The 18,070-nt window shown below is 45.3% G+C and overlaps 1 protein-coding gene across 8 annotated transcripts in view; it reads left to right on the top strand.

Moving 5' to 3' along the window:
* Positions 1-18,070, top strand: part of Drosha (drosha ribonuclease III) — a 119,224-nt gene that overhangs the window by 7,139 nt on the left and 94,015 nt on the right. For 4 of the 8 annotated variants that reach the window (XM_006976109.4, XM_006976108.4, XM_042261401.2 and 1 more), the window contains exons 4-9: positions 220-1,050; positions 1,874-1,966; positions 7,762-7,872; positions 8,119-8,353; positions 12,043-12,184; positions 15,050-15,204. In XM_006976109.4, coding sequence (XP_006976171.1) covers positions 220-1,050; positions 1,874-1,966; positions 7,762-7,872; positions 8,119-8,353; positions 12,043-12,184; positions 15,050-15,204 — 1,567 coding nt within the window. The remainder of the gene's footprint in view (positions 1-219; positions 1,051-1,873; positions 1,967-7,761; positions 7,873-8,118; positions 8,354-12,042; positions 12,185-15,049; positions 15,205-18,070) is intronic. The other 4 variants (XM_006976110.4, XM_076551728.1, XM_076551726.1 and 1 more) reach the window with 1 other exon arrangement.

Here is an 18,070-nt window from a genome sequence, read left to right as displayed (position 1 = left end):
CCTGAGCGCTGGGAATAAAGGTGTGCGCCACCACTGCCTGCATCCCCTAAGGTTTTTTTTTTTTTTTTTTTTTTTACAAAATTACTTCAAAATTCCATTCGATTTGTTGTGCGTGTGTGCAGGTCACAGGACAACTTGCAGGCGTCATTTCTCTCTTTCCATGATGTGGATCTTGGTGAGGCCCATGTTTTGATTTCTCTTTTCCTTCTCTCTAAAAAGTCACAGAATGTCGTTCCACCCAGGACGAGGGTGTCCCCGAGGACGAGGAGGACATGGAGCCCGACCCTCAGCACCAGCTTTCAGGCCCCAAAACCTGAGACTCCTTCATCCTCAGCAGCCTCCTGCGCAATATCAATATGAGCCTCCAAGTGCCCCTTCCACCACGTACTCGAACTCCCAAGCTCCCAACTACATGCCTCCGCGACCGGACTTTGTACCCTACCCTCCACCCATGCCGCCGTCAGCCCAAGGCCCCGTCCCGCCCTGCCCAGTCAGGCCCCCTTTCCCCAACCACCAGATGAGACACCCTTTCCCAGCTCCGCCCTGTTTCCCACCCATGCCCCCGCCAATGCCTTGCCCTAATAACCCACCCGTCTCTGGAACACCGTCCGGACAAGGCACTTACCCCTACATGGTGCCCCCGCCTTCCATGCCGCACCCCCCGCCCCCTCCGGTCATGCCCCAGCAGGTTAATTACCAGTACCCTCCTGGATACTCGAACAGTTTCCCGCCTCCCAATTTCAACAGTTTCCAGAACAACTCCAGTTCTTTCCCGCCCAGCGCCAACAACAGCAGTAGCCCTCACTTTAGACACCTCCCTCCGTACCCACTCCCAAAGGCTCAGAGTGAGAGGCGGTCCCCAGAAAGGCCTAAGCACTATGATGACCACCGGCACCGGGATCACAGCCACGGGCGCGGTGAGAGGCATCGGTCCCTGGAGCGCCGCGAGCGAGGCCGCAGCCCTGAGAGGAGAAGACCGGACAGCCGCTACCGGTCAGAGTATGAGCGGGGGAGATCGCCGTCCCGCCACCGCAGCTACGATAGGAGCAGGTACACCCGCATGGAGAGTCCTTAGTAAAGCCACAGGCACAGGCACGGCCAGTTTCTATCATCTGCCGGCAGACCCACAAAAACTTGTCAACTTTTTTTTTTTTTTTTTTTTGGTTCTTTGAGACAGGGTTTCTTTGTGTAGCTCTGGCTGTCCTGGAACTCGTTCAGTAGACCAGGCTGGCCTCGAACTCAGAGATTCGTCTGCTTCTGCCTACAGAGTGCTGGGATTAAATTTAAATGCATGTGCCACCACTGCCACCGTCACTTGGCATGTACGTTGATTTGTTAAAAAAAAACAACAACAACAAAAAAAACCCATGATGTAGACATTTTAGAAGAGAGACTGAGAAGAAGTAAGTTAATTGTAAAGAAAAACAATGTAAGTTGGGTGGTGGTGGTACACTCTTAATCCCAGCACTTGGGAGGCAGAGGCACGTGAATGTCCTGTTCGAGGCCAGCCTGGTCTACAAAACAAAATCTCTTGTTCTAATCTTGGCTATACGAATTTTAGTCTGCATTTATTTGTTAAGGAAATAGAGTTTTCTAGAAATCAGTGGGTAAGGGAGTCCTTGAATGCTTTTGCTGTAGGGTTAGGTCGTTAGGTCTTAAGAAGTCTTAGGTAGACTTCCGTTTAGCACTTAGTGATGACTTGGAAAACAGCCTGTGTAGAGACTGTCTGTCCCTCTAGTAAAACGAGGAGGTGTAGTAGGAATAGCACCTAGAATTTTCTTAGCCACAGGCTACTTCTTCAGAGGAAAGTTCAGTGCAGAGATGGTGTTGTGAGTCTTTGCTGAAAACAGCTGTGTGTGTTATTTCTTCTAAGAGAGCGGGAACGAGAGAGACACAGGCATCGGGACAACCGCAGGTCGCCATCTCCAGAAAGGTCCTACAAAAAAGAGTATAAGAGGTCTGGAAGGTAAGCAGGTGTCGGAGTCGCTATCAGAATTCCGATTTCTGTGTATGTGCCGCTGTCTGCCAAGTCTTCATTTCAGCTCTGGCCAGGGTGGCCTGGAAAATCAGAAGCCCAACATTAATACGGAATTTGATGATCTTGATAAGTGTCTCCAAATTAGAAAGTGTGTATGTATGTATGTATGTATGTATGTATGTATACAATCCATCCACAGTGCAATAAAACTATGGACTAATAAGTCTAGATTAAAAAAAATTATTCATAATTATGTTCTTAAATTTACTTGTTTCAGAAAAAAAAAAAGAGCAAAGTGTTCAGTTTATGCCCCCGTTAGCAAACAGACACCACGATTGTGATTGCTACAGTTTAAAACATCATTTCTATGTTTAAATCTGTGGTCTTAGGACCACATCTAAGAGTGGTCCTGGAGTTGGACAGGTTGGAGGTAAAATAAGAGAGTTCGATTTTCCTTATTGACTGGTGAAGTGTCACGGAAATAATACACATTAAACACTTAGAACCAACCCTAAAATAAGTACCAAATGAATGGTAACTATATATGATTATGCGAGCACTTGACTTTAGAAATAGGTAGTGTTTTAGTTAGGGTTTCTATTGCTATGAAGAGACACCATGATCATGGCAGCTCTTATAAAGGAAAACAGTTCATTGAAGTGGTGGTTTACAGTTCAGAGGTTCAGTCCATTATCATCATGGCAGGGAGTCTGGTAGTATACAGGCACTCATGGTGCTGGATACATCTTGACCCGAAGGTAACAGGAAGTTAACTGAGACACTGGGTAGTATCCTGAGCATAAGAAACCTCAGAGCCTGCCCCCACAGGGACACACTTCCTCCAACAAGGCCATATCCACTCCAAAGACACACCTACTAATAGTGCCATCCCTGTGAGATTATAGGGATTACATTCAAACTACCACAGATAGTAAGTAAGAAAAGCAGAAAATAGGGTTTCAGAAGCTGAGTGTGGTGACTCACAATTCATTGTCCCAACATTTGGGAGGCTGACACAGGAGGAGTCAACTTTGAGGAACCCAGTAGTGAAAGATCTAGTATGGAGTAGACGCAGAGAAATCTTACCAATGTCTGAAGTAGAATAGGTAACCAGGACTGTAGGGGAAGCGAGAAGAGCGTGTGCGAAGGTCTTAGTGTAGAGAAATGCTCTTAGAAAGTCAGCTGGGGATGTCAGGAAATCAGCTGTGAAGGCTTCTGTACTAATCTGCAGCAGAAGTGAGTCTGATGGTCTAGATCAATGGTTCTCATCCTGTGGCAAACCTCTATCTCCAATTTCCTTATTGTGAGTGGGGGAGATATGAGGAAAGATAAGAAAATGAGTTCAGTCTGGGGCAATAACGTTATGACCAGAGTGTTCTCAAAAGAAGTGACATGAGGCTGGAGAGATGGCTCAGAGGTTAAGAGCATTGGATGCTCTTCCAGAGGTCTTGAGTTCAATTCCCAGCAACCACATGATGGCTCACAACCATCTGTAATGAGATCTGGTGCCCTCTTCTGATGTGCAGGAATACGTACAAGTAGAATACACTGTATACATAATAAATAAATCTTAAAAAAAAAAAAAGTGACATGAACTGTTGTCATGTCATTGGTGATACCAAGTCTGCTTGCTTCAGCAGCTCAGATGCCAAAAGAACTGGAATGTTACAGAGATTATGGCCCCTATGCAAGAAGGACATGTAAACTCATGGAGCACTCCATAGTTTTTATAAGAGAGGGTAGGAAGTAATCAGAATGCATCATATATACGTATGCATTTACCAGATAAGATTTAGTTAGTAAGAAATTGTGAATTAATTTACTTCATTAGAATGGCAAAGATTTCAAAAGAACTGTTTTGATGAGATGTGTGGAGATGAGAACTTGCAAGTGTTTTTGATGGTAGCTTAAATTGGTGCTAGGTTACGGGGACAAGACTGAAAACCAGCACCTACACGGTGGTGACCGCTGTGACAAACAAGTAAAGAAAACACGATGGTGTTCTCAGCAGGGAAATGTTAACCCGCACGACCAGTGTCAGAGTTGTTAAATGACGGTCTCTACATGAGAGATTAAAATCCAGTGCTAGGTCACCCTGTAATCCCAGCACTTCTGAGGTGGAAGCAGGAAGATCAGGAACTCAAAGCTAACCTCAGCTACAAAGTAAGTCTGGGGCCAGCCTGGGCTACATGAGACCCAGCCTCCAAAGAATAGAAAGCAAAAACAGAATGGACCCTGTAAAAAATGACTCAGATATAGGTGTGTTAAAATAGAACATATTCCTGATTAGGAATATTTACAAACATTCATGGACTATGATTGTTATCTATGCAGGTGTGGATATTTTTTTGTTATGTGTTTATGCTTTATCTTTCTTTGCTTTTTATTTTTATTTTTTATTTATTTTTGTTGTTATTTAGACAGGGTCTCTCCATGTAGCTAGCTGTGTCTGGTCTAAAACTTGCTATGGAGATGAGTCTGGCTCAAACTTTCAGCAGCATTCCTCCCTCTGCTTCCTGAGTGCTGGGTTTTAGGCATATGCCAATAAACCCAGGCTGTGCTTTCTTCTCCTACAGTGCACCCACATTTTATTTATGTACTAGTGTGTGTGTGTGCACACGTGTGTGCGTTCGTGTGTGAGTGTGCCCGTGCGTGTGGAGAGGTCAGGAGACAGTGTTTGGACAGTGTTTCCTCTCCTTTCGTCCTGTAGGATCCGGGGATTCTGCTTGTCAGACAATCAGCGTCTTTAGTTGTTGCGCACTATCTCATGTACCAGGCTTTTTCTTCCGGGCCACCAGCTACTTCCCAGATCACGACACAGAGACGAGTGCTTGGCCTTAGCTTAGGCTGGTTTCTGGCTTTTTTTTTTGTTTTCCCCTTTAATTCAAATTATCCTGTTTCTCTTCATCTATGTTTTTCCTCGGGGCTTTTTACCTTTTTTCTGTGTGTTCTACTCTGTGTCTGCTGCCTGGCTGGCTCCCAGCATCTTCCTCTCTTTCTTCCTCATTCTCTCTTCTTTTTTAAAAATTTTTATTAGATATGTTCATTTTATTTCATGTGAATGTTTTGCATCCATGTATGTATGTGCATCATATGTGTGCATAGATAGTGTCTGCAGAGGTCAGAAGGGGAACAGATCTGGAACTGGAGTTAGGGATGGTTGTAAACCACCATGTGGCTGCTGGCAACTGAACCCAGATCCTCTGCAAGAGCAGCAAGTGCTCCTAACTGCTGGGCCGTCTCCCCAGCCCCTTGTCCTCTCCTCTCTTCTTCTCTTCTTCCCAGCCTAAATTCCTCCTCCTGCTCATTCTCTCTGCCTGCCAGCCCCGCCTGTCCCTCCTCTGCCCAGCTGTTGACCGGTCAGCTTTTTATTAGACCAGTCAGGTGCCTTAGGCAGGCAAGGCAAACAGCAACACATCTTTACATCATTAAACAAATACAGCATAAAGAAATGTAACACGTCTTTACATCATTAACGAAGGCTGCAGAAACAAATATAACACACCTTTACACTGTTAAAATAATACTCTGCAACATACACAAATGTAACAGCTTTACATGTTAAGATAACCCACAACAATCTCGTGATCCCATTGGTTTTATTTTGACTAGAGCTTTTTGGTTTTTGGTAACAAAACGAATGATGCGTGCTGTAATATGTGTGTTTAGAAGTTACAGAAATTTTTCAAGGCAGGGTCTCAGATCTGTTTGCAGGCTGGCATGGAGCTCACTGTGTGTCAGGAAGTCTAGAGTTTACAGCAGTCTTCGCATCTTTGCCTCCGAGGTGCTGAGATGACAGCCATGAGTCACCATGCCGGTCTCAGCTTTCTTGGGTAGAAGTAACTTTATCAGTGGACAGTGGGGTGACCACTGGTTTAATAATGTGGCTATTCTTATTAGCTGTCTCTTTGAAGGATTTTTTAGGTTTTGTCTAAATTTAATAGGCTTAAGTTAGAATCTACTCTAGATCTTTTGCCTCCAAGTACATCCATAGGATTAATCTTCATATATTTTAAGCCCCAATAATTCAAGGATAGTAGATTTCTTACCTTCTTCATTAGCTAAGTTGATATGAATATTTTGAGGGTCAAAATTAGGCACAGTTTTGATTGAGTAGCAACACTCAAGTCTGTCTTTATGAGTGTGAGTGTCGCTTTGCGCAGATTACTTGTCAGGCTGCATGCATTCATTTTTAGGAAGCTTAAATTTTTCTTTGGCAAAACAGTATGTGAAAGATTCAAAACTAGAATCTTCATTGATGAAATTGTCCGCAAGTAGAGATTTTCTGCCGGGGTCCAGCCTTGACTCGGGTTCAGGTTCTGAGGTGGGCAAGGGCATCAGCTGACCACCAAGTGGATTGTACCCACGTGGCCCCAATAGCTCAGGCCGTCTTTATTTATACTTAAACAGAGTTTTGTTTTTGTTTTTTTTTTAACCAGGGTTACATGAACAGCTGTATTATTGGCTTCTATTTTTGACTTTAAGAAATACATCACGGGGCTGGAGAGATAGCTCAGAGCTTAAGAACACTGGCTGCTGCTCCTAAAGAGGACCCAGGTTCAATTCTCAGTACCCACATGGTAGCTCACAACTGTCGGCCAATGCCAGCTCCCCAGACCCGTCTGTAACTCCAGTTCCAAGGGATATGACATTCCACACACAGATATACATACAGATGGGACACCAATACACATAAAATAAAAACAAAAAAGGGGGACCCTCTCCTTAAAAAAAAAAGAAATGCATCACAGTTTAAGGAATACATGTGATCATTATGAAAGCCCCCATTGTTCCTCTTTATACTTCCCAACACACCTTCCCACCGCTCCATATTATTCTAGACACAGAGGTCAGCGTTTTTGCAGCTTCACTAAATACCGAGCCAGACACACCCTGCTCTCAGCCCACGTCAGCTGGCAGCTACTTGTGGTTACAAAGTTAAAAAGTAATGGGCGTGGGCACAATGCTTTAAGGACAATATTCAATCCCAGACAGTTCTTTCATGTCCGCAAGATATATTTCTCTACAGTGCCTTTTTCTACAAGAGGGTCCCGTGTCTCAGTCTTCTGTAAAAGGCAGACTTTGACAAAGCACTCTTCCCATCTCTCTACACCATACTTCTCCCACCAATATAAGCTCCTGTGTGTGGTAAAGATGGATCTATCCATCCCACATTTTTATTGTATTTTTCTCTCTTGGAGCAGACCAGATCCTGCCATGACTCTATGCTTAGTGTCCGGGGAACTTACTCTCAACAGTTGGCACTATGTGTATTCCTGAGGCTTTTCCCTATTCTGTGTATGCACACCTTACTCTCCTCTCCAGAACTGTGAGGCATGGTGAATGTTCCAAGTGTTGTTTTCTCCTATGTACCTAACTATCTCTGTTGAGTCAGAAAAGTGCCCAGGATTGGGAGTTGCAGTTAGTAATCGCAGATAAGAGATTTAAGAAACATTAGCCGCCTACTGAATCTTAGGGGAAAGTATTTGAAAAGGAACAGAATTTCCAGGGAAAATTACAGCTGTTGCCTGTGTGACTGATGAAGTAAAACTAAAAACTGCCCAGAGAATCACCAATAATGAGAGAGAAAAGAGTCTGAAAGCGGCACGAATTTTGCAGATTCCTACGCTGTCCCATAATGGTCCTTGCCAAGTGAGAGTCTGTTTCCACAAGTGCCTTGTCCTGAGGAAACCAGATGGACAGGTAGTCACACGCTGATCCGAGACTAGGCTGCATGGCTCCCAACAATTTCCAGATATTTTCTGAGTATCTTTTTTTCCTAGGAGCTATGGTTTACCAGTTACTCCTGAACCCGCCGGATGCGCACCAGAATCACCTGGGGAGAGTATTAAAAATACAGATTCTTGGGCCCCACCCCCGGAGGTTGCGAATCAGTAAGTAAATCTGGGGTAGGGCCTGGGAATTTGTATTTTTAAACAAACCAGGCGATTCTGATGCTAGCAGGCTGGCATTTGGGAATCACTGATGTAGTGAAAGTTGGTGTGGTGTATTGGCATGGCATTGGCATGGCATTGGCATGGCATTGGCATGTAGGTGGAAAATGCACCAGCTAGCTGAGATGATGGCGCGTTATTTTTAATAACTAGCTCTTCATCCCCCCCCCCCCCCCCTTTCTGAAGCCGGTCTCCAAGCAGGGAGAAGAAGAGAGCTCGTTGGGAGGAGGAGAAAGACAGGTGGAGTGATAGCCAGAGCTCTGGCAAAGAGAAGAACTACACTTCCATCAAAGAAAGAGAGTCGGAGGAGGCGCCCCCTGACCGAAACGAGGAGGAGGAGGAGGAGGAGCTGCTCAAACCTGTGTGGATTCGCTGTACACATTCGGAGAGCTATTACTCCAGCGACCCCATGGATCAGGTGGTAGGTCTGAGGCCGAGGCCGTACCCACTAGGGTTTCCCCAGCCCCGCCCTGGTGGCCTTTGCAGATAATTCTTTGTGGGCGTTGCCTGTGTATTATGTTGTCGCCTCTGTATTGTATTGTGTAAGCAGCATCTGTCGGTCCTGTTGGGTCCTGGTAGCACCCTTCCCCAGTGGTGAGAACCAAAGGTGTCTTCCAATGTGCCACCTGTGCCCGGTGTCAGTTTTCTGATGCCGTGGTAAAGTAGCACGACCAGAGACAGCTTAAAGGAGAAAGGTATTTGGCTTGTGGTTCCAGGGGGTTGGAGTCCGACATAGCAGGGACCCACCTGGCATGGCAGCAGCTGGCTGCAGCAAGAAGCTGAGGACAGGCAGTCAGTACTCACCAGGTCCCTGCCTGCCTGTCTTCTGAGACCAGACAACATCGGGCGCCTCAGGATGGTGTGGTGTAGAACAAGATCACATCACGGTGGCATGTAGGAAGTGAAGAGCAAGAGCTGGAGGCAGTGTGAGGGTGTAAACACTCAAAGCCTACCCCAGAGATATTCTTCTCTAGCTAGTCTCTACCTCTTAAAGGTTCTGTAACTTCCCCAAACAGCAGCACTGTTTGAGGACCAAGTGTTTCTACCTGAGCCTATGGGGGCCATCTCTCATTCAAACCACAGTGTTCCCTGAGGGGAACCACCCCAAGGTGAGAATCACTATTGCAGAGAAACGGTGTTTTAAAGATGCCAAAGGCTAAGAGTCTAGTTAGTACGTACATAAGGATTCTACATTCTGTGATGCTAATGATCTTCATACTGGCATTTTTGTGACCTCTAACCTACAACTAGTCTATGGTGGCGTGCATGTGCGAGCGCGCGCGCACGCGTGCGTGTGTGTGTGTGTGTGTGTGTGTGTGTGTGTGTGTGTGTGTGTGTGTGTGTTTCCTCAAATGGGAGGTAAAGGATTTGAGTTTCATTTTGAGGTGTGTGTATATATATACCAAAAGGTCTTGACCGAAAGATCACTAGCCATAGGAAGTTTCCAGCACATCTTGGTTGATTTGGGGAGGGGAAGCCATTCTGTTCGCTTTCCTAGGCCATAGAGGGGACTCCATGTGCATAGTCCTTGGGATGTGCTCCTGTAGGTCTTAGCCATGGGCACTGCCGTTGTGTGGTGGCCTCAGCCCTCCACACACTTACTCTTCTTCATTTTCCTTCATCTTCACTGTTTTCTTTCATCCTCTTTCTTGTTTCCTTTTCTTCCCTGTAAGGATTGTGCCAACCCCATTAATTATAAATTAAGTTCATATCAAATACTTGATACAAGGTTCATTAGTGAAATGAATGAGTCCTACAGATTTAGGGCCCAAGAAGTTGGCCATGTGAGATTTAGTGCATGAGGTTAGGTAAGATGGGGTTCTGCTGTTGGGGGTTCTGTGAAAACAGAGATGCTCTTTGACTTAGGACAGGGCTACATCTCAGTAACACCATGATAAGTTGAAAATGTCTTAAGTCCAAGATATATTTAATACACCTACCAAATGTCATAGTAACCCTACTCTGCTATAAGTGTGCACAGAGCACTTAGGTTCTATTCTGTAGTTGGACAAAAATCATCTTCTGTCGTCTTACAAAGTATTGAGTAGCTCATGGAAAGTTTTGAAATCCTGGCAGCATAGTATGAAATAGAATATGGGTTGTACCTTGTCATAATGGCGTGGCTGCCTGAAAGTTACATCTCACAGTCACCGCCCAGCATCTCAAGAGAGGACCATACAGGAAAAGATTAAAACCACAACTCTGAAGTACAGTTTTGTAAACATTTGTTTATTTTGTATGTGTGTGTGAGTGAGCGTGTGTGTGTGTGTGTGTGTGTGTGTGTGTGTGTGTGCACGTGTGTGTGAGTGAGCATGTGTGTGTGATCACAGGACAGCTTGTGGTATTGGTTCCCTTTATCCACCAGGAAGGTTATGGGATTGAACTCAGGTTGTCGGGCTCGGCAGCAAGCGCCTTTACCTGCCAAGCCATCTTGCTGGCCCTGAAGTACAGCTTCTACTGGATATGCATTGTTTTTGGACGCTCAGTTCCTCCTATTGGGACCCTTCTCTGGGGACCTTGAAAGATTTCCTTGTTTTTGGAAGAGAAGGGTTTGAGGACTCCATGGTAGTGGTATGATACTTGATAAACTGGAGCAGGCTTTTAAGTCAGCTAGTTCCTGTTACGTAGCAAAGGGAAGGTGCCTGTGCTGAGCACTTTCATGGTGCTGACATTTTATTTTGTAGTTCCAATGTCCTAATTAGTCGTACAATCTCTGCGGCAGGAAGTCAGTGTTCTGTTAGCGAGGCTGGCTGCCGTAAGAAATACTGCTACTTGAGTGAGTTGGGTTTAGTTTTCTTATAAGAAGGTGTGTCGAGGGCTCAGGGCTAGCACTCTGAGGTTGTCTTAATCCTCCACAGTTCTGGAGTTGTACTGGGTAGGCATTGTGTTCTTACCTATGTCTGCATATAGGATGCACAGGGCATGGGCCTTGCCCCGGTTCCCCTTTCACCTCTGCCAGAGCTGTACCACTTGTCTCCGTGGGTTATGTTTGCCATTTCGGCCGTAACAAAGCTTTATCAGCTGGGTGGCTTCAAAAGCAAGTGTTTATCATTTCGTAGCTCCAGGGCCCAGAAGTTAAGCTTGGATCTCATTGGCTAAATCAAGGTGTCAGAAAGGTAGTAGGTTCTTTCTGGAGCGCTAGAGAAAATGTTTTCTCATTCATTAAATTCTTTTGTTCTTTGTGGCTATTGAGCAGAGGTTCTGGTTTCATTGCTTACCGTGGTTCCTGTGGGTTCCTCACTCTTGGTAGCCGTTTGTATTTCTCCCCATTCCGAGGACGCTGCCATGGCGGCTCTGACATCCTTACCACCTTCTCTGCCGGAGACAATAGGATTCAACGGCAAATGCCAGACTGCAGGTGTCTGGGCAGCTTCCCTCCTGGTCATCTCCCTCGAACGGTGTAAGCAAAGGGAGCGGGCTGGAGAGATGGCCTAGTGTGAAAGCCCCGGGTGCTCATGCCGAGGCTCCAGGTCCGATCCCAGCACTCATGTGGCAGTTCACAACTGTCTCTAACTCCGCCGCCCTCCTCTGCCCTCCAGGGCACCGGTTAGAGACAAAGCACCCAGGCAAGGTGGTAAGAACGCCAGAGCTGTCGAGGGGGCGGGGCTGAGGAGAAGCAGTCACTTCTCCTTCTGAGGGGCCGATGATTGATTTGCCTTAGGTTTATTTTTATATATGAAAGGTCTGCTTTTTACATTTTGAGGTTATTAGGTCAAAAGGTCTGGGCGTTTAGAGGGATTTTCGTTCTGGAAGGAGAGTGGGTAGCCGCAGAGGACTTCCTCTTGGACTGTGTTTTAGGAGCCCTGTGCTTGTGGCAGGAAGGGCGGGAGGGGACTTTCTTTTGCTCCAAGGGTCATAGTATTTTTTAATGTCACATCTAATGGGCATCGGCAAATAGTTCCCGTGCTGCTCTGTGTTGGTGAAAGCCGTTTACCTGAACTGCCAGGCAAGCAGTGTGTTTGGCCCAGAGGCTCACCCCCGGTGTGTGGCCTTTTCCTTTTCAAATACTGATTGCATTGGGGCTTTAAAAATGGCGTTTTGTAGTTAAAGGTTCTTCTTAGTATGGCGGTTTTTAATATGGCTTCTCCCATTGCTCCTTTCCTTATTCAGGGAGATTCTACTGTCGTTGGAACGAGTAGGCTCCGTGACTTATATGACAAATTTGAGGAGGAGCTGGGGAACCGGCAACAGAAGGCCAAAGCTGCTCGGCCTCCGTGGGAGCCCCCGAAGACGAAGCTAGATGAAGATTTGGGTGAGTGGAGGAGCCCAAGACTGCGCCGTTGTTCCTACTCACTGCTGGCCTTTTGGGGAATAGCCTTCAGACCCCCAACTTGAAATACTTTCCTTTTCATCCTATCTTTCTTAGCTATAGTCAGCAAATATGTGGTCTTATTTCCTCAGTTCTGCTCCAGAATATGTAAGGTCTCATTCTATAGGGCAGGCTAACAAGTCCACCGCTTACAGAGTTGTCTAGCCTTAGAATCAGAAAGGATTGTATTCCAGCACCCCTCTAAAAGCAGGAGTCTGTGCCTGAACCCTTAAAATGGGGAGGGGGCACTTCTTGGCTCTCTCGGTTGCTGAGTGCTCCTTGTTTGATGAGGAAGCATCAACCCTGTGTGAAGGCTTCTACCTGCTCAGAGATGTCTGCTTTTTAAGTCTGAGTTTCGAAGTAGATGGTGAGATTCTCTACTCGCTCCAGCTTTTTGAGACAGGCTCTCATTCTGTAGTCCTGGTAGCCCTAAATTTAATCTCCTGCCCAAGCCAGACTTGAACTCATGGTGGTTCTCCTGCTTCAGTTTCCAAAGTGCTGGAATTACAGGCTCCGAGGTGTGCTGACGGTGTTATGTTTGAGGATAGAAATGCTTTTTGCCAGTTTGTGTCCCTAGCCCCTAACAGAATGCCATGCACAGATGTTACTACACTTTATCATAGCCAGAAGGTGGAGAAGTGATCATGAGACATTCCATATGCTGTTACCTCTTCTGTCTGGCCCTCACTTGCCCAGATTCATTTTGTCTCGTGTCATATAGTAGTGGCAGAATCATAGACTCAGAAGTCAAGTGGCCTGGCTCAGAATCCTTGTGCTCCTTACTTACGAATTGAGGGAGACCAGCTCCCTCTTATTCCCCCAGGGTACTTTTGAGCAGAGAGAAATTAGGAATTTGTAGGTAGAAGTATAGAGAGGAGAGACAGACAGAAAACACGAGATAGCCTCGGGAGGGCCTGGGTCCAAACCCACCAGCCCTGAACTTTATTCCAAAGGGCTTTTTATCACAATGTCAAGGGGAGGAGAAAAGACCTCCCCGCTGTGAGATACAGCCAAGTGTAGACCCTTCCAAACACCTGCACTCAGGCCTGTGGCCCAGTCATCCTCTTTATGCAGACCTGCTGGATAATGCCACCTGGAAACCTAGATGGTTACAACAGCGAAGTGATTTTGGCAGAAGACTTCAGACACAAGTCTCAGTGTCTCCGTCTTCCCATAGTAAAATGGGACTGACAGCCTTGTCCACGGGAGATAACTTTGTGATGCTGGATTTTGTTATTCTGCTGCTACTTTCTTTTTCCAAGCTGTAATAAAATACAACACAAAGTTTACCATCTTAACCATTGGAATCATCTAGTTTGGTGTTATTAAGTACATGTGTATTGCCAGCACCGGTTTGAAGAACTCTTCATCCTGTAAAACTGAAACGTCCACATTAAGCAACAACGTCTCCCACCCCCAACTACCAGCACATTCTGTCTCTGAATTTGATGACTTCAAATCCTTCACCTAAGTGGAATCATGCAGTATTTGTCTTTCTTTTGTGGCTTATTTCACACATCATAATTCTCTCTCTGCTTTCATGCAGTTACTTTCAGGGACTAAAATCTTGTCTGTCTTTTCCTCTCTGTTCTTTGAGACTGTCTCAGTAACCTGGTTTGAAATTCACTGTGTGGTTGAGGCTGGCCTTGAACTTTTTTTTTTTTTTTTTGATTTGTTTATTTATTATGTATACAGTGTTCTGCCTGCATGTATCCCTGCAGGCTAGAAGATGGCACCAGATGTCATTATAGGTGGTTGTGAGCCACCATGTGGTTGCTGGGAATTGAACTCAGGACCTCTGGAAGAGCAGCCAGTGCTATTAACCTCTGAGCCATCTTTCCAGCCCCCAAATAGTAATTTCTTTTCTTTTTTTTTTTTTGGTTTGTCAAGACAGGGTTTCTCTGTGTAGTTGTTGTGCCTGTCCTGGATCTCGCTCTATAGACCAGGCTGGCCTTGAACTCATAGAGATCCGCCTGCCTCTGCCAGGCCTTGAACTCTTGACCCTCCTGCCTCTACTTAAGGAGTACTGGGGATACAAGTGTGAACTGCCACACTCAGAAATAACTCTATATCTTTAATTGCTACTATCAAGAGAAAAAAGTATAAAATCTTCAGTGTTGCTGTCATGTATAATCTAGAGTCTCACTGTTCTGCTGCACTCAGGGTCCACCCCAGTCCTGTCTCCATCCCTGACTACCTGGCCCCTCCTCATTCCTGCTCATCCTTCCATCGGTCTCCTCTTCTGCCCAGGGTCTGAGTCACAAGTGCCCCTCTGAAATTGCCACTGACCTTTCTGGCTCACAGCAGACTAGCTCTTTATTGAGTTGATACTACTTTTAAAGTGTGAAATCACTATTACTGTGTTATTTTTGTTTGATATTTGTCATGATTCCCATTTTCTTGATAAAAGTCCGTATTTTCTTTGTTTCCCAAGCTAGATTATTCCTTAGCATTATGAACTGGTTTTCATGGCATTGCTTAGCGGTGTTTGGTGTCGAGTAACCCCTCAAAAATTTACTAGAGCAGCCGGGCGGTGGTGGCGCACGCCTTTAATCCCAGCACTCGGGAGGCAGAGGCAGGCGGAGTTTAAGGCCGGCCTGGGCTACCAAGTGAGTTCCAGGAAAGGCGCAAAGCTACACAGAGAAACCCTGTCTTGAAACCCACCCCCCCAAAAAAAAATTGACTAGAGCAGTGAACAATGATCCCAGCTGCCCCTTACCTTTAAAGGTCTAGGGCATTTGAAAGTCTTTGCAGAACCTTCTGTTAAGTTCACGAGCTTCTTCTGTGTTCTCTCCTGCCTTCCACTAGAGAGCTCCAGTGAGTCTGAGTGTGAGTCCGACGAGGAGAGCACGTGCTCCAGCAGCTCCGACTCCGAGGTGTTTGATGTCATTGCGGAGATTAAACGCAAAAAGGCTCACCCTGACCGGCTCCATGATGAACTCTGGTACAACGACCCGGGCCAGGTGCGAGCTTTTTTATGCTTTTGCTCTGAAGGTTGCAAACCCACACATCACATTTACGACTCAGGGCTGAGAAGATGCATGTTGGCTGGTATAGAAATGGGACTTTGTCTCCCAGGGCTTGGGTGCCATTTTTCAGAGTTACTTCTTTCAGCTTCAGAGTTCAGCTGCAAAGTGTGAGCGCAGAACAGCTGTTCCTTGAATCACATTGATGGTGTTTGTAAGTTCCTTGTTGGGAGCAGGATAGTAGTGCTGTTAAAAAACCTGCAGTAGGAGAAGAGGAGTGGCGGGGAGAGGGAAAGACCGTGTGGGTCTTTGTAAAGCAGTTCACCTGGAAGGCATCTTGCTGCTCAACAGTGAACTGAATCATTCTCTACAGTATCATTTGTTTTATTTGCTAACGATCTTGAGTTTTTGTAAATTCTCTTCTTGGTTAAGCATATGAGCTAATGACATAATAGCTAGAACACTTAAAAGTTTTTGATTATTATTTTGTTTTGATGTAATATTTGATAAAAATGTCTATAAATATGTATTTGTTGTTGAGACAGGCTCTCATTATATACTTCTGACTTGCTTCTTGATTGCTAGGTTACAGGCCTGTACCACAGACTTGGCTCTAAAAATGGTATCTTTATAACAGATTTGTGCTTACAAATACACAGTTTGTACAAAAATGTGTCTTCTATGAATGTGAATTTGTTGCAAATAGTAAGACTGTCCCTCCTTGTTCTGTATGATAATTTACCAGTAATAGTTGTGAATAAGTTCATACCATTCAGTATTAATTGGAATTCTCTTAAGATTATTGTTAGATAACAGCTATTTTAAAAGCCTTTTAAAATTTTTATTATTATTATTTTGTCTTGTGTTGAGTGTATGAATATTTTGCATGCATGTCTGCCTGTGCACCACGTGCATTCCTTGTGCTCATGGAGGTCAGGAAAGGGCATTGGATCCTCTGCAACCGGAGGTCCATATGGTTGTGAGCCACCCTATAGATGCTGGGGATTGGACCCGGGTCCTCTGGGAGAGCAGTCGGTGTTTTTAACTGCTGAGCCACCTTTCAGGTTTTGTTTTTTGAAAAGGATTAATATAATTTAAATGACTGAGAACAATGTACTTTGTGATGCCCTGGAATTGAGTAGAAGCATTTGCAAAAATTTCAGTGCATCTTACACCATATTTTTATGGATAGTCCAGGTTGGTCTTGAACTTGTGACTCTGCTGCCTCGGCCTCTTGAGTGCTGCCATTCCTAACAGGTGCTACCACATTTAGCAGTTTCCTTTCTATTCAGATGGAGGAGAAAGCTTTCTCCATAGCTGGTCTTTTTCACTAGGTTGTTCTCAGTCAAGAAGTGTCAGCCTTGCTTTCTGTATGTTACTGTCCTGTTCGGCTCCCTTCTTGTTTCACTGTTCTGTGTGCTGTACTGGGTCTCCTGGCCTCCATACTGGGAGCCTTGTGAAGGGGTCCATGTGGGAGCATGGACCCCAGGGAAGGCAAGCATGGAGGCTGTTTGTCTGCTGTCCGGGAGCTCGCACTGGCACTGGGGGTGTGCTGTGATTGCTGACGGAACGTTAGACAGCCTCTGGTTTGCTAGCTCTTCCTTCAGTTGATATCCCAGACTGTCTTTAGATAGTAATGCTGTTTTTCTGCTGTACCTCCAGGAGCGTTCGATTTCCCAAAAGGCTAAAGAGTTTAACTTTACTATTTCTTGCCAAAGTCTATTGAGATATTTTCACTTATATTTTATTTGTTTTTTGTTTTTTGAGTTTTTTTAAATTTATTTTTATTTTTATTTTTTTTCCCCCTGGAACTCACTTGGTAGCCCAGGCTGGCCTTGAACTCACAGAGATCGGCTTGCCTCTGACTCATGAGTGCTGGGATTAAAGGTGTGCGCCACCACCACCCTCATTTATATTTTAATTGGGTTCAATGAATTATAAATCCCTAGAACTTAAAATAACAACAAGAACTATCAATATATAGTCACCCCTCAGAATCTAAGGAGATTTTGGTTCCAGGGTCTACACAGATACCAAAATCCACAGATGCAGAGTCTTTTATGAATACAGTGTAGTATTTATATATAAGTGACACACACCTCTTTTATGCTTTAAATCTCTAGATTACTAATAATACCTTACACTATAGACACCGTGTCAGTAGTTGTTACACTGTATTACTTAGGGAATGAAAAAAAAACTATCCATTCTTAGTACACTTAGTACACTCCTGGAACTAGCATGCCTGCACATAAGTGTGTGTCTGCGTGTGTGCATGGAGATTAGAACACAAGCACAGGTGTGATCCTCAGCATGCCTGCACATAAGTGTGTGTCTGCGTGTGTGCATGGAGGTTAGAACACAAGCACAGGTGTGATCCTCAGCATGCCTGCACATAAGTGTGTGTCTGTGTGTGTGCATGGAGGTTAGAACACAATACAGGTGTGATCCTCAGGTTGCCTGCACATAAGTGTGAGTCTGCGTGTATTCATGGAGGTAAAAACACAAGCACAGGTGTGATCCTCAGCTTGCCTGCACATAAGTGTGTGTCTGCGTGTGTGCATGGAGGTTAGAACACAATACAGGTGTGATCCTCAGCTTGCCTACATATAAATGTGTGTCTGTGTGTGTGCATGGAGGTTAGAACACAATACAGGTGTGATCCTCAGCTTGCCTGCACATAAGTGTGTGCCTGCGTGTGTGCATGGAGGTAAGAACACAAGCACAGGAGTGATCCTCAGGGACCTTCTGTCTTCTGTTTGAAGCAGAGTTTTCTCGTTGGCCTGGAACTTTGCCTCTCTGGCCTGCCTAGCTGGTTTGTGAGCTTTCCAAGGATCTCGCCATTGCTAGAGTTCCGGCATGT

The sequence above is a fragment of the Peromyscus maniculatus genome, chromosome 15, assembly GCF_049852395.1.
Source record: "Peromyscus maniculatus bairdii isolate BWxNUB_F1_BW_parent chromosome 15, HU_Pman_BW_mat_3.1, whole genome shotgun sequence".
NCBI classification, from domain to species: Eukaryota; Metazoa; Chordata; class Mammalia; order Rodentia; family Cricetidae; genus Peromyscus; species Peromyscus maniculatus.
The sequence above is the reverse complement of the archived record's forward strand: the minus strand, read 5'-3'. Positions and strand labels throughout refer to the sequence as shown.